The sequence below is a fragment of the Numida meleagris genome, chromosome 6 (assembly GCF_002078875.1).
Source record: "Numida meleagris isolate 19003 breed g44 Domestic line chromosome 6, NumMel1.0, whole genome shotgun sequence".
NCBI classification, from domain to species: Eukaryota; Metazoa; Chordata; class Aves; order Galliformes; family Numididae; genus Numida; species Numida meleagris.
In genome coordinates this window covers 2,366,237-2,383,205 of record NC_034414.1, presented here as the reverse complement: position 1 = coordinate 2,383,205, position 16,969 = coordinate 2,366,237, and the positions used below count along the sequence as shown (strand labels likewise).

Below are 16,969 nucleotides of genomic sequence, written 5' to 3'. Positions count from 1 at the left end.
TGGTTTAGTACAGAACACTAAGAATATTTATTTGAGTAAGGCTCAATAGGATACTATCGAGAGGATGATTTAAAATCGACGTAGCCCTTACTGCTTGTCACGGATCAGGAAAATTGCACGCATCGATCTCATTGTTCCGGTTTGGCAAAACAATGAGAAATACTGGAAAAGACGTAGCAGAATGACAGTAAACTGGTGCTAACAAGCAACAAAAAAACCCTAGTGATAGATCTATTCACACCTGGACGTACAAATAAATGTGCTGCTAGTGTTAAGTGCATCCCGATAACGAGCGGTCGGGCTTACCACCAAGTCCTGGGAGGTCCCACCAACCAAGATTTCATCCATCTTGATCTTCTTTAGACTCTGAAGATCCTCCTCAGCTGGTTTCAAAGCTCTTTTTGCATTGTTGCAAGTTTTTGCCTCTTCAACTTGAATCATTTCATTGCGAGAGATTTCTCTTTCGTTTCTGTTATCGCGAGCCTCTTCCACAAATTCAGAGCTTACAGAATCATTTGAATCCATTTCTTCCGGGCAGACAGGAAGAAATTCTTCTGCTATAAACTGAGAAGGGCTGAAGTTCTGCCTTCTCAAATTGTCGTAACCCAGAGATTTAATGGTGTTTAGATTCACTTCTGGAACTGGTGATTCTACTTTCTCTGAAGATTTTGCATTTATGTCTTGCACGTTAGAAACAGAAGGATTTCTTCTGTTCGGCAGTTTAGGTTGAAAGATACCTAGAGGGACATTTCTTCCTTTATATTTGTCCTTAAGTGCCAGATCTAAATTTGCATCTATGGGAGCAGCTCCCGATTCAAGACACGCATTCTCCTGCTCTCTGGCATAACATACGTTTTGTTCATTTATGCTCTTTTTTCCTAACCTCAAGGTATCCTCTGGCTGAGTTGGTAACTTCTGCAAGCGGTCAGAAAGAACAGTTTCAGAAACAACCACAGATTTCCTTCTAATATTTTCCAGTTTTGAACAAACATTTAAAATACCCGATAATTTAGGTGCGAGAGTAGAATCTATTGGATCTCTCAGACTGTCACTGACTGAAAGTTGCTCAGTTTGTTCAGAGTTTAATTGGAATTCTGTTGCCTCTCCTTCAGCTGACAGCACGTTTTCCTCCGACTCCTCGTTAGAAACTGGAACAACACCTGCTCTGTCCGCAGCTAAATCTGTAGCTAGACCTTCATGTCTAGATGCATCATCTTTCGAAACTTGATTTCTCTGAGCACTAAGCGCATCTGGAGGACCCTTCAAAGAATCTGACTGCTGAGCGGGAAGAAAAATGTGGGATACCGCAACTCCGCTTTCTTCACCGCAATCCAAGGAGTCGTTACCCGGCAGCTTGAAAGACACTCTCCTTGATTTCACTGTTCCTGGACGTACAAGATCCTGCTCGTTGTTTGCAGGAATTGAATTTTCCGCCGAAAGGCCAAAATCCTGTAGTGCCTGGACATCCAAAGCATCTTTTGGAATTGAGACGGGATAAACGGAATCTGGTATTGTGCCATCACGGACCTTGTGAAGTCCTTTCTCAGTAGGCAGCGCCGAGGCTGACGAAGCAGAAGGAACGGAGGGCTCAGTATTAGATTTTTTATGACCGTCGCCATTCAGGTCTTTCACTTCTAGAAAATCTACTTCACCTCTGTGTGAGGGCGATGATGCACTATGCGAGTCTGGTCGCTGAGTGCTTTTACATGACGCTTTTTGATTCTCGGGTCCTTCAGTATTGTTATTAACAGCAACAGTATGCGATGAAGTTATTTCCATATCATCTTGGCTGTGGCAAAATACAACGGTCTTATCAGCAGCAGGAACTGCAGAAGTGGCCGGAACGGGCCTTCCGTTCCATACACCGATCTCGCCGCTTAGTACGGCATGAGTTTTAGTGATGTCCATATTCTCAGCCAAAGAAAAAATGACTGTTTTGCTACCTGCTGCCTCCCGTACAACGTGCTTCGGCAGATTTAAACTATCCTCACATAAATCCCTTTCAATACTTCCATCAACAGAGCAATATTCAGTCATTTCCATGTCAGCCTGATCACTTGTAAACATAATTGAGGAAGTTAAAGGAACGGACCGATTGGGTTGCCTACCTTGCAGAAAAGTTTCTTTTAAAGAAACATTATGGGCCTTAGTGATTTCCATATCATCCATAGCAAACGTAGTAGCTTCTCTGTTTGAAGGAACTTCCTGTCCGACAACTTTATCTGAGTTCAATGCATCACTGCACGGAACTTTTGCGGTAATTTTATCAGCAGAGCAAGACTTAATGTCTACGTCAACCTGGTTACTTGCGAACATAACAGTTCTAACGGGATGAGCTGAAGATGGAGAACGAAGCCCTACCCCATTCTGTGAGTCAATTTCGTGGCTTATTGCAGCCGTATGTCCTTCTGTGACGCTCATGTCGTTATTCTCACTCAGTGAAAATAAAACAGTCTTTTCCCCTACTGTTCCCTTCAGGCTTTTCCTTCTACTTCCACTAGTTCTGCTAACCATCTGTCGAGATACAGCCTTTTCCACAGAGTTATCAGTTGCAACAGAATCAAGCCTACTTATTTCCATGTCATTATTTTGTGTAAAAACACAAGTTTTATCTTCAGAAATGAAGGATGTGTCATGGTTTAAAATTCTAGGATGCAAAATTGTTTTGTCGCCTGCTGAAGCTGTATGATTTCCAGTGATGTCCATATCAGCATCTTCTGAAAAGAGGGTAGTTTTCTCATTTGCAGAAAGCAAATGCTTTATCCCAGTCACAGTTGATGTTTTCTTATCGGATACCAAGAAGCGCGTACCACAACCAGGCTGCTCCTGACTGTTTGTCACTGCTACCTCTTTTTTTAAGGTTGTTTGACTTTTATCTTTGGTATGCCCTGGTGCTGCTTTTCTTCCGGGTAACATAGCACAGACATTTTGATGAGGAGCCACTACCGCACAGTTTTCGGTCAAGTCCATGTTTTCACCAGAGGGAAATACAACCGACTTCTCTAAAAAAGAAGGCAACTGGGAACTTCCCTGATGTCGTTCAGAATTATTGGCTAGCGACCTCTCTTTGACGCCCCTCGTGTGCAGGTCATTACCTGACCGAGGATTATTAAAATCCTCTTTTGGAGAAATTGTTTCACTGATCACAAAATCTCCCTCAAAATCTCCTCCAGTTGACGATACGTTGTTCACTACCGTCATAGGATCGGTTTTCTCTTGCCTGTCAGAGTTTTGGCAGTCTGAGATTATTCCCAATATTCTTCCAGGTTGTGAATATCTTTTATTTCCAGAGGGAGCAAGCTCGTTACTGGAAACAAAGAAACCATTTGGAGCTAAATGACTAACGGTTTGTTTATTTGAGCTCATTTTGACATCCCCGCGTTCTATTGCTGCAATCTGACTTGTACGATCTACACCAGAATTATCAGAAAACTGGAAGGTCTGGTTTTGCAGCTGATTGGCTTTTACGTTATTTTGAACACGAGTATTCCTATTATCTGGTACTATATTAATAGGAGCAACAACCAAAGAATGAGCTTTGGTTATGTCCATGTTTTCATCATCCGAAAACACGGCTTTTTTGTCATTTGCGCAGGAAACTGAAGAACTTCGAAGTTCCTTTCCCAAAGGCTGGGTTACATAAACTTTTTCACTTTGCAAAGATGCGAATGCACGGTTGTCGGTGACAATATTTTTAGGGACTTCCCTCTTTTGCTCCTGGAATGAATGCATGCTCTTTGTGCAGGAGCTCAGGCCGCTAGCCTGAAGGTTTGTTTTTCCGAGCTTGTTACTGACTGTTATCACCTCGACACCTTTAGTATTCATTTCTGTAGCCTGGTTTCTTCTAATATTCACATCAATACCGATCGTCTCAAGATTTTCCTTGTCCCTATCCAAAGAACGTGCAACATCACTAAAGCAATCGTTCTGGTTCTTACTTGGAATTATTTTACAGTGCATTTGCTTTGCTTCTGCAGTTATCCCAAGGCTCTGATCACCGCTGACAACTGTCTGACATTTAGTTATTTCCATTTTTTCCTGCTCTCTTAAATCAGAAGATACAGACCTACTGTCAAGAAAACGTGGCTTGCAAGTGACAGAGTCGGACGTTCCAGGAGGAAATTCATTTTCGGTATTCCTTCTATTACCCACGCCGACACAATTCTTAGTCGAGTCCGTATTTGTTCCTGAAAATATTGCAGTTTTCTCACCTGGTAGTGAAACGAGCAGCGAGTTTGCTAGTCTGTGCTGAAGCGTACCCTTAGAGGAACCGGTACATACTGAATTTGTACACGAATTGAAACCAACGTTCAATGAAGCAGTACCGTGGTCGTGGGTTACTCTTTCATTTCGTTCATCTGACCCCGAAGATAGTTCACACGCACTATTCCTACGTGACAGACAAGTTCTATCATCTGAAGATAGGCTTCTCGTATTGTCATTACTTACTGGATGGATTCTTTCTACTAGCAAAGAATTTCTGTTAACTGGTTTTTCAAAAGCTTTACAACGTGAACTGTTCATTCCTTTGGTACTTTCATTATGGAGTACATCTGTGTAATTTCCAGTAATTTCCATGTCATCGCACTGAGAAAAAACAACAGTTTTATCATCTCGGAAGACGGTCTCAGAAGAAACAGATCCTGGGATAGAAGACAACGGTCCGGTCTCCTGCGTAAAAGCTTGCAGCGTTGTAGCATCTACTGCGTCTTCGGCATCTATGATTTTTTTGCTTGTACAAAGTTGAGGCTCTTGCGTTATGATTAATTGCTGATGAGATGTTCTCTGTACGATAGAGTAGTTATCGAGCTCCATGGAAGAGAAATCCTTTTGGAAGTTTGAATGTTGATTACCTGCGATGGCAAAGGGAAAATGAATTTTTGCAGTGTGATTAGTTGTCATATCCATTCCATCGTCCGCAAACGCCTGAGTAACATCTCCACATGGTAACTGCTCTGTCGGAGCCTCACAAATACCAGAACGCATATTCCGAATATCAGATGCTTGGCATTTTGTCATTTCCATTCCATCATCTTGCTCTCTAAATATTTTTGTTACATTGCAGGTGGCCAGTTGTTCATGGGAATACGCATATTCCACTGACGATTGTGCCACGTTTTCTGAAACTTGCGAAGGGACCAAAAAAAGGTTCTCTTTTTCAGGTCCTTCAATAGGATTAAGTGCTTTTTCATTAGAGTTCAAGTTCATCGAAAATTCTTTGGAACTTATTTTCTTTCCTGCAGTAGCATCTTCCTTCTGTTCAAAAGACGGGCACGAACGGTCTGTAAGATCAAAGGAAAAATGAAAATCTTTGCTCATTCCTGCCTTTCCGCTGATAGAGTTTAACTCAGCCAGAAATGACACGATGTCTATTTTCTCGGTTTTGTCAGTTTCATTGTTTTTCAGGTTACGTGCAATCACTGCAGTGTGACTAGCTGTCATATCCATCTCATTTTCATCTGAGAAGATGAGTGTTGTATCAGGCCGATCTGTTCTCGGAATAGCATTGTCCGCATCACGGCACTGAAAAGAAGACCAGAAATGACAGTTACTGGCACTTGCAACAAATGACACAATGGCTTACTTCATTTAAAACAAAAATAAACTAATACAGTTTTAAGGTTAGGGTTCTGTCTTTACAAGGTTTTTGGTTTCGTTTTGTTTTTTTCTTGTGCTTTTTTTTAATTAAAAAGATTTTAGTCCTTCTTCACAAGTAATAACGCACGCAAGGAATTACAGCCCATATTTTATATACTTATGTACACATATAATTAAATGGTATTTCCCGAAACAATGCATCTCAGCTTTCTCTTGGACAACATTTCATATTTAGACCTATGAAATCCTTGTAAGCGTGGAACTGAGTCTAAGGAATCAGTATTTCCTATCACTCTGTGATGTGGTTTCTGTCCTTCTTCCCCCCGATCAACCGCAAATGAAATCCCTGCCCAGCTTGACGTGCGCATTTCCCAGAGCAGTAGCACCAAGTTGGAATTATTTATAAGACTTCCACCCTGGCTAAGAAGATTTTAGTCTCCTTAATAGAAAGGATTTATGGCTTTAAAGCTGTGGACAAAAATTGGCCAGTAGCAAGATTATGTGTTTTATCAAGCATAATGAATAAACTGATTAAGAACAACTTCATATTTACTTCGAATTGCATATGCTATTTTATAAATGCAAGAAATAAAATACACTAGAAAAAGCTCAACCGTACACATTACCTAACTATGACCTTTATAGGCTCACGGTACACATCTTTTAATCCAAACTAGACTTTAACTGCTTTTTTTTAAGCATTCTTTCACAAGAGAAAAGACATTTATTTAAATTTAAATTCAGCACGGAAGTCAGAAACCATTGCACTGAGGGAAACTGTTCAATAGCGCCTTGACACCAGTGCTGATTTATAACACAGTTCAGGATTTCTGTGCCTCTGGAGGACTTAACTAAAAATGTTCTGTTTTATCACTTCAGTCAGCTGAAGAATTTCACTTACCTTTTCACGTCACTCATTGCAATTTGTCTAAAGTTTTTTAACAGTGGAAAAAAACAGCGTATTTGTGTATATCCATTCTAGCCGTGGAAGAAAAAAATACGTAAGCAGAGAGTCATATCTGAAAAAATATTTATAACAAGGCCTATCTGAAACATAAGCTCCTTTACGTATTCTTAGATAAGAGGTGAGAAGAATGTAAGAATTAGCTCAGGTATTGAAATACAGCGAGCAATTTTTAGAAACAGAAGTTACCGATAGCGTAGTATAATGCCCATCAGATTAGGAAAATAATTCAAAATATAGAAGATTATGCTTCAGATGAATTTTATGTGAATTCAAGGATTTATTTTTTAGACAGCTGGGGTACATCTTTCACCTTAACCATACACGTTATTATCATATACTTTGGACACTAGTGTTTTCAGCACTGAAGAAATAAAATTCACGTACCTCGGTCTCCTGTGCCAGTGACTGGATAGGGGCATGAAGCAAAGTGTTCATCCCTGTTAAAAGAAAAGCAAATACCGCACTTACTGATCTCTTTTACTATTTTAATCAACTGAACTAAAGATCTGTGCGCTCATTATGCAAGCACTGCTTTGCAAGTGAGCGCAATTAAAGCCAAAAACAACCCGAGAAATATTTTCAGCGCTGCTTTGAACATGTAGCAAGGCTGTCCGTACTTCCAAAACACTACGCTTGTAAACAGCCTTATGGGGCAAAGCCCTGTAAAGCAATAGTGACCTCCAACAAGGAGACTGTTCTAGGCATATGAAAACTATTTGACCGACAATTAATCAATAGTCTGGAATAAAAATAGCCGTTTTCTTATTAAATCTATTTTAAAACTCACCAGTAATCCCACATGGAACAGCTTCGGGTTCTTCATTTCTACAAAAGGTGGTTTATGTAAACAGCACATTAAAAAAATTGTAAAACAGCTGGTTTCAGCAATATACTTAAAAGGCAGAGAATTACGTTGCATAGCTCATACGTGACTGGGCAGCAGATATCACACATTACAAATACGTCTTCAACGTATTCTGAGTTACAGTTTACTCCTCCGCGAGTTTCTTATTTCCTAGCATGCCACAAGCCACCATATAGTTGGCATTTTAATTCCTCAGTGTTGAGTTATAAGGAAGAAAAAAAGAGTAAAAGAGAAAAGATTAATGCTTTACACTCCAACCTTCTGCTTTCTCTTTGAAAAGGAGAAGTTGTGCCCCTAAAGCCTGAAATCATTTCTGTGTAAAACCAAAAGCCAGATATGACAACAAACTTGTTGGCTTTCTGTCTAACATTTAATACCTTCTGCTCTTCAGTATTTTCCTGACTGTTCTTTCAAGACCAAGAAACCTGAGCTGGAATACTGATTTTCATTGACACACACGGACACGTATGTTACTATATTGCTTTGAAAGCTTTAAAAGCATTTGTTAACTACAACTGTAAGCAAGCTGTTTCCTTGCTGCCGGTTTTAAATAAGACGTTTGCCTTCATGCGCAGTCTAAATGTGTTATTAACTCCATATAACTTTTGAATTCTCATAATTTTGTTTTATCTAGACAAGAACTTTGAAATCAGACAACGTTTCATCCACCTTCGAGTGAAGAATTTATGGTAATAAATATCCAATAAGATGTCTATCAAATGTGGACTCTGACAGGTCTCTCCCGAAAGACATTCCCAAGCAATTGACCCCGGAAAGAAGCAGTTTCAAGACGCAATTCAAACGTTCAGAAATTGCTATGCGAATGGCCAAAACAGCCATACCCTTCCTATATCACTTCTTTCACCTGTCAAAAGCACTGAGCAATTTTATACCTAAATAAGCACGCTGCATTTGTCTGTTCCTTTGAGGACTAATGTTCTGATGGTTGCATGCCACGTGAAGAGACGTATTTGCGGGACAGAACTCTAGAATTGTGGGAACATTTTTCCCTCAGACTTACTGATTGAGCAGGACGTGATTCTCCGTATCTCCTGTGCTCTCTAAAAAGAACAAAATAAGATATATTAGTGTGAGAAACGGGGTCAAAATATTCAGAGACAGAAGTAAACTTAACAGAATGGAATGCTCTGAAGTTCTCACCCTTGACGTTCCTTTTTACCATGGCAAAAACCCAGGGAAGCAAAGTGCTTGAAAACGCATTAGCTTTTCAGATTTTCTCTAGGTAATCTTTGACAGAGCGAACGTAACATTCTTTGCAGTCTTCTTTTAATCTAAATCGCCAAAGGAGATTTTGTTCTAGCTGCATTTTGTCTAAAAATATAGCAATTCCTTCGCTGAGCTACCAGGTCCGCGGGACTAGTAACCAATGGGTTTTTATCCCGTCCGTCAGAAACAGCTGACCAAATCGTTCCCTATCCGTGATTGACAAGCCTGACTTCTTAAATTCTGGCTGTAATCTTGTTGCTAAGTCTGTAAAATCCATCAGAAGAAAAAGGAGTTTTACCTTCATTTTCTCCCTCCGCCGCATTATTCTTAAGATCTCGATGGAAGACCCTGCAGCTAAGAACAGAAAACAGTTTTTGGAAACACGAGACCATCTGTTTTGAAGCACAGAACAAAGAAGTTTTTTGGTTTTTTTTTTGCTGTTGCTTTTTTCAATCGACCCTAACTTCAGTCTTTTCCCACGTGGTACGTTCTGAAATCAAGACAGAAGCTGACTGAATCCAACCATACTTTCCAGAAGGTTAATGAAAAGTAGAATTTCCTAATCATATGAAATTCACTCAACCGTGTTTTTCTAGCTAGGAAGAAAGAGTGAATAATCGTTCTCCTCAGGCTCAAAATGAACTCAGTAAAAAAACAGGCACTGATTTTCTATACTGTATTGCAAACAGCAGTTTTAGGCGATGGCAGACTACTGTCCTTAGCCTTATACTTAAATAGAGAATCAGCATCCTTCAGATCACACTTACTTTATGGTGTTGGCAAAGCTGACACGTCGAGAGCTTTTCCTACGTTTTTCTATATTGAAATCCTGACAATAAAGAACACGACGGTTTGATTACAGAGAACAATTCTTATACCATGAGTCAGAGTAAGTATAGATTCTCATAAAAAACAAGCTGGAAATAAACAAGCAAGCCAAGTATCCTAACACAGGGACGTCCAACTCATGACCTGCGTGTGGCCCACCCTCTGCCCCCGCACTATCAAGGAAACAGCTCTTCAGCACAAGCGGCTCCCTGGCACGCACCCAGCAGCAAACCAACCCTCTGCGTGGTATCAGCGCTGCGTCAGCTGAAACCAGGGCACGGGAAGGGCAGCGCTGTACAGCGCTGACACAAGAGACAGCAAATAATCGTGTGTATTTTGATACGCTGGCTAAACACAGGGCTCTGAACAGCATAGAATACGCAGCCTTGCTTTCTGTTTCAATAAAGGAGCTTGAGAATAGGTTTTAAGATTGCCAAGAAAATCAACTTATGCTTGCGACTCCTTTTTCAGTTGATATAAACTCATTACCTGAAAATCCTCAAATGGAACGTAGAGAGTTGCAATCAGATATTCAAGTCAAAAATCTGACCACGTCTCTTTACCAGACTTTCGCGACACCCACTGACATTCATCCATGCTCACTGAACGTTTATGGAGACTAAAGAGCGGATGTGACCACAGTGAGGCTTTGGGTGGCGTGTCCTAGCAGTGACAACAGTGGGTCACCTATGCTGATGCAGATTTCTTTTTTTTTTTTTTTTTTTGTGAGCACAGCATGCAGCTCTTGTTCACTGCTGGCAAAAACGCATTGCCAGCAGTGGTGCCTATGTTGAAAAAGAGTGTTTTGTAGCTGAGAATTTGCCACATCAAATGGTGTTATCGCGCTCTTTGTATCTGTTGTATTTTCCATGGAAATAAACAGGAGGCATTACTTTCAGAGCAACTTATGTATACACAGCCCAAGAGAATTCTTCTTCACTCAGTGCAGTCCAGGCAAGCCAAAAGGTTGGGCACTCAAGGCCTAACAAGTACAACAGATATCTCCCAACATCCTTAAACTGCTTACAGTTCTCCAGCTCCCCTCCTCCTCACATAGAGACGCCCATCTCACACGAAGCAGGTGAGTTTGTGCTAACTGCTCGGTTAGAAGCAGAATACCAGTAATAAAGCTTTTGGTTTCGAATAATGTTTGGTGTACTATGGAAAAAATACAACACTGCTTAGCACGAGAGCTGCAGGATTTATTTTGTTTTCTGTCACGAGAATTGAAAAACTACAGCAATGCAGCTGGACTCTCAAGAGATCTCACCTTACTGACTCTACCAGTTAGAACACGAACAGATCAAACTTCACGTCAAATCAACTACAGCGGAAGCGAGTTCTATCTGTTAATTTCTGATTATTCCACCCCACTTGACAGAATAAATATTCTGATAAATAAAAGTAAAATAAAAGAAACACTGAATGGATTTATTGTAATACTTATTACTCCTAACATTAGCTGCCAAAGCAGTTACCGCAGGACTTTTTGCATCTACGTCCTTCTAGTGAAAGTTTAATCAAGAATGAGTTGAGGAGCAAAGTGAAGATATTAACATCAGCAAAAGAAGACTGAAGAGATCTACCTGAGTGAGCTCATTCCCATTTCCCAGATCATCAAGAGGATTCCGTGGAGCCTTTAAAATCTAAAAGAAAGCATAGTAGTTGAGAAAATTAGCCCTAGCTACTACAAAAGGATCAAGCAACAAGTACATGAGCGGTTTCATCACAGCCGGTGCACAAGCAGTTCAAGACATCACTTACACATAAACAAACTGCCTTGGATTACCCTACTCAACCTGCAGTTCACTCTTGCTTTGGGCATTTGTCCCAGACTCTGACCCTGTTTCTCACCATAGCACTATGCGCAGGAATTCAGATGGATTTTTACCTCTGAGACTGTAGGAGCAGTCAGAAGCTACAAACACCCTGCTAGGCACTTGGTACAGGATGAAGAGATCGTCTGGTGAAAGAATTAACAGGGCAGAGGTCTCAGGCAACACAAGATTGTAACGGAAAAAACAAGAGAGAGAAAGGCACGGTGCTGGATCTTATGTTGTGAAATGAGTGCAGCGGGAGTGAAAAAAAAGATAGGAGCACAGTTTAACATTTTTAAAAGAAGAAACTGTGTACATAGGTGGGTCTTACTGAAGGATGCAGCCAATTTTTTCTCTGTCTTAAAACATCCCGCAGTTAGTGCTTCGCGTCTTTGGGAATTAATTTGGAAATAAAACGACCCTAAGAAAATACACTTCAAATAAGCACATAAATCTCCAGTTGTGATTAAGATTTAGAAAGAGAATTCAGCCATAAAAAAGATGTATGAAATACATTAAAAGACTTGGAAAAACTGTTGATACATCATTGACCAAAGAATATGTAAAATTCTCAATCCATAACCATGAACACAGTTCACACAGTTTTCATTTCTGAACATCTTATTTAACTATTTATTTATTTTGAGAAGAGAGTGGGTGAACTGTGCTTCTGAATATCAAATGCGTTCACTGGCACTCAGAAAATTACCAGGTAAATCCATGGACACTCGGCTTCACCTGCAAATCTTTCTGTGGAAACTGCACCGCCTTCTGTCACGTTGCCCATGTGAACAGGTACGTGTTCAGCAGCTGCTGCTTCAGGAGGCTACGTGAACCGATTACTTGGATGTAGAGAGTTTCTAAGAACACCAGCGTAACATTCAATCACAGATCTAATAAGGTCTTTCTTAGCTTTTGGTACGCTTTCCCTTCGGGTCGTGATGAGAAAACTGATTTCTCTTTACAGCTTCCCTTTCTTCATTCATTCACTCACTCATTCGCTTTAGGAATGCCCTAAGTTACTCACAGAGGATAGCCGTTTTCCTCTGATGTGCTCTGTATTATCACTGGAGGGAGAAAAAGAGAACCAGATATTAGTGCATAAACTAGACTGGGATGTATTTCTTGAACGGCACTGCCAAATTTTTAGGTTAATCATTCAAATTCTTTTTACAAGTGCAATATTATGTAAAGAAGCTTGCTTGGAACAGATCATTACAGCACTAGGTCCCAGAAATAAGCCTTGTAAAATTCAGCACATTCTGCTCCAGTCCCCGTGGTCAGTCTCCGCACGATCCCCTGCTATAAAATTTCCTCAGGCTTTCCTACACCTGATCAAATACACTTGCAGTTCTTCACGATGGACAGCTTTTCACTCAAGACATGCTGAAGTACACTTGAAGAAGCATTTTGCATCTAAAGGATTATAGTTAAACAACAAGAAGATCCTTAGGTGGTTTCAACTTACTTTTCCACGTTAGCGTCCACGTAAATCTTGTCCATTTCTGCAAGAAGCGTTTCTCCTATAAAACACAGCGCTGAAATCCCAACATATTAATGAATGACAGGAAGAATGTTACGTACAGCCACAGCTAGATACTAGCCTCAGTAAGTCGGTATAATTTTTCTCTTTCTTTCCTTAGTCACAGGCATTCACCGATGTTTAATAGGCCTCACGAGTCCACACTTTCTATTGCATATCATATTATAAATCGTCGGTGCTAACAGTTGGAGTATTACTGTCCAGGCATCCTTCTGTTTAAAATTAAGATTGTGGTAACTGCTGGTAAATATGACCAAGCCTTCTACAGTACAAGGTACCTTACCAACTAGAACGCATATGAAAAGTCACAGAAGGAGACAATGAGTTAACCCGCACGGTGAGGATGCCTATTTTAACACAGACTTAATATTACCTAAGTAATAGGTAATTGTAAAGCACTATGAATTTCAGAGCTTTGATTACCAGCTAATATTCCTCATAACCTCAGTCTCCCACGGACCTCAAGAACACCATGAAATGCTGTACCATCAAATCAATACTAAAATATCAATCTGCTGTGCTATTTCCTAGATTTCAGCAGTAATTACTGACATTTATACCTCCATCAATCATTTTGCAAAGGATACATACGTGACAGCTATAAGTAATCCGACAGTATTTACCACGGTGCTTCATTTTCCTTTCCCAGGAAAGGGCCCAAGGCCCCATCCAGTCTGGTCTTCAACACCTCCAGGGACGGAGCGTCTGCAGCCTCTCTGGGCAGCCTGTTCTGGCACCTCACCACTCTCTCTGTAAAGAACCTCCCCCGACATCCAGTATAAACCTTCCCTCCTTGAGCTTGAAACCATTCCCCGTTGTCCTATCACTGTCTACCCTCGTAAAAAAGTTGATTCCCCTCCTGTTTGTAATCCCCTTTTAAATACTGGAAGGCTGCACTAAGGTGTCCTAGCAGCCTTCTCTTCTCCAGGCTGACCAAGTCTAGCTCCCTCAGCCTGTTGTTGCAGGGGAGGTGCTCCAGCCCTCTGAGCATCTTCGTGGCCCTTCTCTGGACCTGCTCCAACAGCTCCACATCCTTCCTGTATTGAGGGCCCTGCATATGGACGCAGTACTGCAGATGGGGCCTCACGAGGGCAGAGTAGAAGGGGACAATCACCTCCCCGTCCCTGCTAGCCACCCCTCTTCTGATGAAGCCCAGAATACCACTGGCTTTTCTTTAGATAAACCCTTACTTTGGGAAGGATTAAGTGAACTGTAAATAAATATATATTTTTTACTACAGAGAGATCCGCACTGAGCAGCCCCCAGCTTTTGCATTTTGCAGAATGACGGAGGAGGTAGAAAGAGCCCTCTGGAGATGATCCAACCCAACACCCTGCTCAACGCTACAGCTTGCCTGCTCCAGTTTTCAGTGCCTCCAGAGATGGAGACCCCACCATTCTTCTGTTCCACCTTTGCTACATTTTTTCTCATGCTTGAGTGAAATTTCTGGTAGCCCAGTTTGTGCCCATTGCCTTTTGTATCTTCAAAGCCAACAGAAGTCGGGCTCCTTTAAACTCTCCCATCAGGTATTTGTAAATATTGGTCAGTTCACTCAATAAACAACACCCTTTGTTTTCCACCGAGAGAGTCACCTCTCCATTGGCAGCAATTAAACCACAAACCAATAACTCGTTTCCAAAGCCAAAACTAAGCTTTATGTAGAGAAAAGAAAGGTCCAGATTTAGCAAAAAGCTAAATCACATAAATTGCTATGTTGCGGAGAAGTGGAGGTCAGCATCCTCTCCCTGCTGACAGTGACAGGACAAGAGGTGGTGGCCTCACATTGAACCAGAGGAGGTTCAGGTTGGGGATTAGGAAACATTTCTTCTCAGAAAGAGCGCTGAGGCACTGGCACAGGCTGCCCAGGGAGGCGGCGGGGTCAACATCCCTGGAGGTGTTCGAGAACCGTGGAGTTGTGGCACTGAGGGACGTGGTCAGTGGGCACGGCAGGGGTGGGCAGGGGTTGGACTTGGGGATCTTAGAGGTCTTCTCCAGCTCTACCGGTTCTACAATTCTATCTTTTCAGAAATGCCAGTTTGCTCCAACGGCGAGAAGGCACAGTGAGAAAACTTCACTAAAGGATTATTTTTCCAGCAAACTTTGGCTCACTTAAGTGGAAAAACAAACAAACAGTATCTTGAAGACAGCGTTAAGTGTTAAAGTGTAATAACTAAGAACCAGAGAAAGGCCTTCCATAGTGACACTGGCGTGGTACGCAGAAAGCTGATTTGCCGAAACCAGGTTTATTCGTTCCTCACTTTATTTTTGCAAGGCAATGCTCCTGACCAAAGAGGTACCGGGTTCACGTCAGAAACAGGTGACCGGAGAGCCACGGCTTTCGGGGCCCGCAGCCCTGAGGCCTGCGATCCGGGTGGGCATCCCACAGGGCCCTGTTTGCTTTTCTCCTCCCTCTGCCACTGAGGAGAGGGCTGACAGTCCCTGAGCGAGTCCAGCTGCCAGTTCACACCCCACTACCGCTTACATCGGCGTGAACCCCTCAGGGCTGGCCACGACCCTACTCATCGGGTGGTTTTAGCCAGGTTCCCTCCGTCTCCAGGCCGCCTCAGCTCCGTGCGCGCCCAAATCTCCACAACGCCTTCCTCCCCGCCCCAACCGTCCCCGCCTCAGGCAGCCCCGAGCTCCCCCGGCTTCTTCACGCCTTCCCCCCGCTGCTCGGCCGCTCTCACTCACCACTCACAACCGCTCTCCGCCACCGACCCCCGGCCCCTCAGCGCCCATCGGGCCAAGCCGCCGCCGCCGCCGCCGCCTCACGATTCAAACCTAACCGCCGCGCCTGCGCGCCGCGCCAAACCGCCCGCCGTCCTGGCGGCAGCGCCGTACAGCATGGCGCCCCCCAGCGCTCCGTACAACATGGCGGCCTCCGCTCTGTCAGCGCGCTGCCTGCCATTTCGCTGTTTGCCTTCAACGGCGCCCACCGCCCTCGGAGCGGTGAGGCTGGCGATGCAGCAGCGTCCTGCCGGGGCGAGGCCGCTCTGTTTCGAGCGGTCACCTCACTCTGCATTCTTCCGACGAAAGGACGGCGGGCGCCATCTCGCAGAGCAAGGTGAATGGGAGGCGATGCCGGCAGCGATTGGTGTAGTTCCTTATAGGCTGTGGGAAAACCAGAGTTCTCGTGACGAGGTGGCCGAGTGGTTAAGGCGATGGACTGCTAATCCATTGTGCTCTGCACGCGTGGGTTCGAATCCCATCCTCGTCGACAAGAAGTTTTTTTTTCCCCCGTATTATTTTTTTATTAGTATTGTTTGTTTCTCACAGGCTGCTCACCAGCGCTGGCTCCCGGTCCGCTGCGGGCGCGGCCGTCAGCCCCGTGCCTCCCTCCCGCCGCCTGGGGCCGCCCGGGGCCCGCGTCCCGCTGGGCGGGAAGAGCCGTAAGGCGGGGTCGGCTGCGCCGCGGCCTCTCAGAAACCCGTCTGTGAGGCAGCCGCCACCAAAATCCCTTTTTACAACCCAAACAGGTCGATTTAGGCGTGCCTAGTCCTCGGTGGGATCTTGGGGGGTAAATAAATATTTGCAAAAACGGGTGAGGGAGCTCCAAAACAATGCCAGTGCTCAGCGCGCAGGTTCACTTTGGAGAAAGAATGGTTGCAGTGGGGCTTTTTTTTTTTTGGTGGAGATATCAAGATTGTAAAAGCATAAATTATCACAAAGGGATGCTACACATCGAGAGTTAAGCTTTTAAAATGGCACCTGCAAGGGTGGTTACAACAGCTGGAAAAGTGTCTGTGTGGAAGTTTGGCTCCTCAGTCGTGTTTGGGTTGGTTCTCACACAGCATTTACCTCGGACATACCATTGGGTGTTTCTAACAGTCATGCTTTCACTGCTAGAAAAACAGCAAATGTTAACATGTGTGGGTTTCCAGCAGGAAGCAGCAGGACTTGATGGAAATAGGGCAGCTGTGCAGTGTAAAACTGTCAGCCCCAAACTCCAGTGTAACCCAATCACTGGTAGGCCCCTAACATGACAGGTTCATCCTTCAAAGTGTCTTGACCACAAAGGTGCCATAATTAAAAAACATATAGTCTTACTGCAAAAATCAGAATTCTCTGATAACTAGATGACTCTTTCACAGCTGACCTGTCAGCAACTAGCAGTGCAGGGATGC

General features: G+C 43.1%; 2 protein-coding genes and 1 non-coding gene across 3 annotated transcripts in view; 2 read left to right on the top strand and 1 right to left on the bottom strand.

Annotated features, from left to right (window-relative positions):
- The window catches only part of KNL1 (kinetochore scaffold 1), a 27,664-nt gene extending 12,017 nt beyond the window's left edge, over positions 1-15,647 (bottom strand). Inside the window, exons 1-10 of the mRNA XM_021401300.1 lie at positions 15,537-15,647; positions 12,771-12,840; positions 12,330-12,369; positions 11,072-11,131; positions 9,425-9,486; positions 8,956-9,011; positions 8,452-8,491; positions 7,353-7,390; positions 6,950-7,002; positions 307-5,523 (exon numbers count right to left, since the gene is read on the bottom strand). Of these exons, the coding sequence (XP_021256975.1) occupies positions 307-5,523; positions 6,950-7,002; positions 7,353-7,390; positions 8,452-8,491; positions 8,956-9,011; positions 9,425-9,486; positions 11,072-11,131; positions 12,330-12,369; positions 12,771-12,805 (5,601 nt within the window). The 5' untranslated portion in view covers positions 12,806-12,840; positions 15,537-15,647. The remainder of the gene's footprint in view (positions 1-306; positions 5,524-6,949; positions 7,003-7,352; positions 7,391-8,451; positions 8,492-8,955; positions 9,012-9,424; positions 9,487-11,071; positions 11,132-12,329; positions 12,370-12,770; positions 12,841-15,536) is intronic.
- Positions 15,121-16,969, top strand: LOC110401213. The gene is made up of 3 exons (XM_021402050.1): positions 15,121-15,138; positions 15,474-16,037; positions 16,122-16,969. Exons 1-3 carry the CDS (start codon positions 15,121-15,123, stop codon positions 16,236-16,238), a joined length of 699 nt encoding a protein of 232 aa, XP_021257725.1. The 3' UTR covers positions 16,239-16,969.
- On the top strand, positions 15,981-16,062 carry TRNAS-GCU. Its single transcript has one exon. It is a non-coding gene; the product is annotated as a tRNA-Ser (tRNA).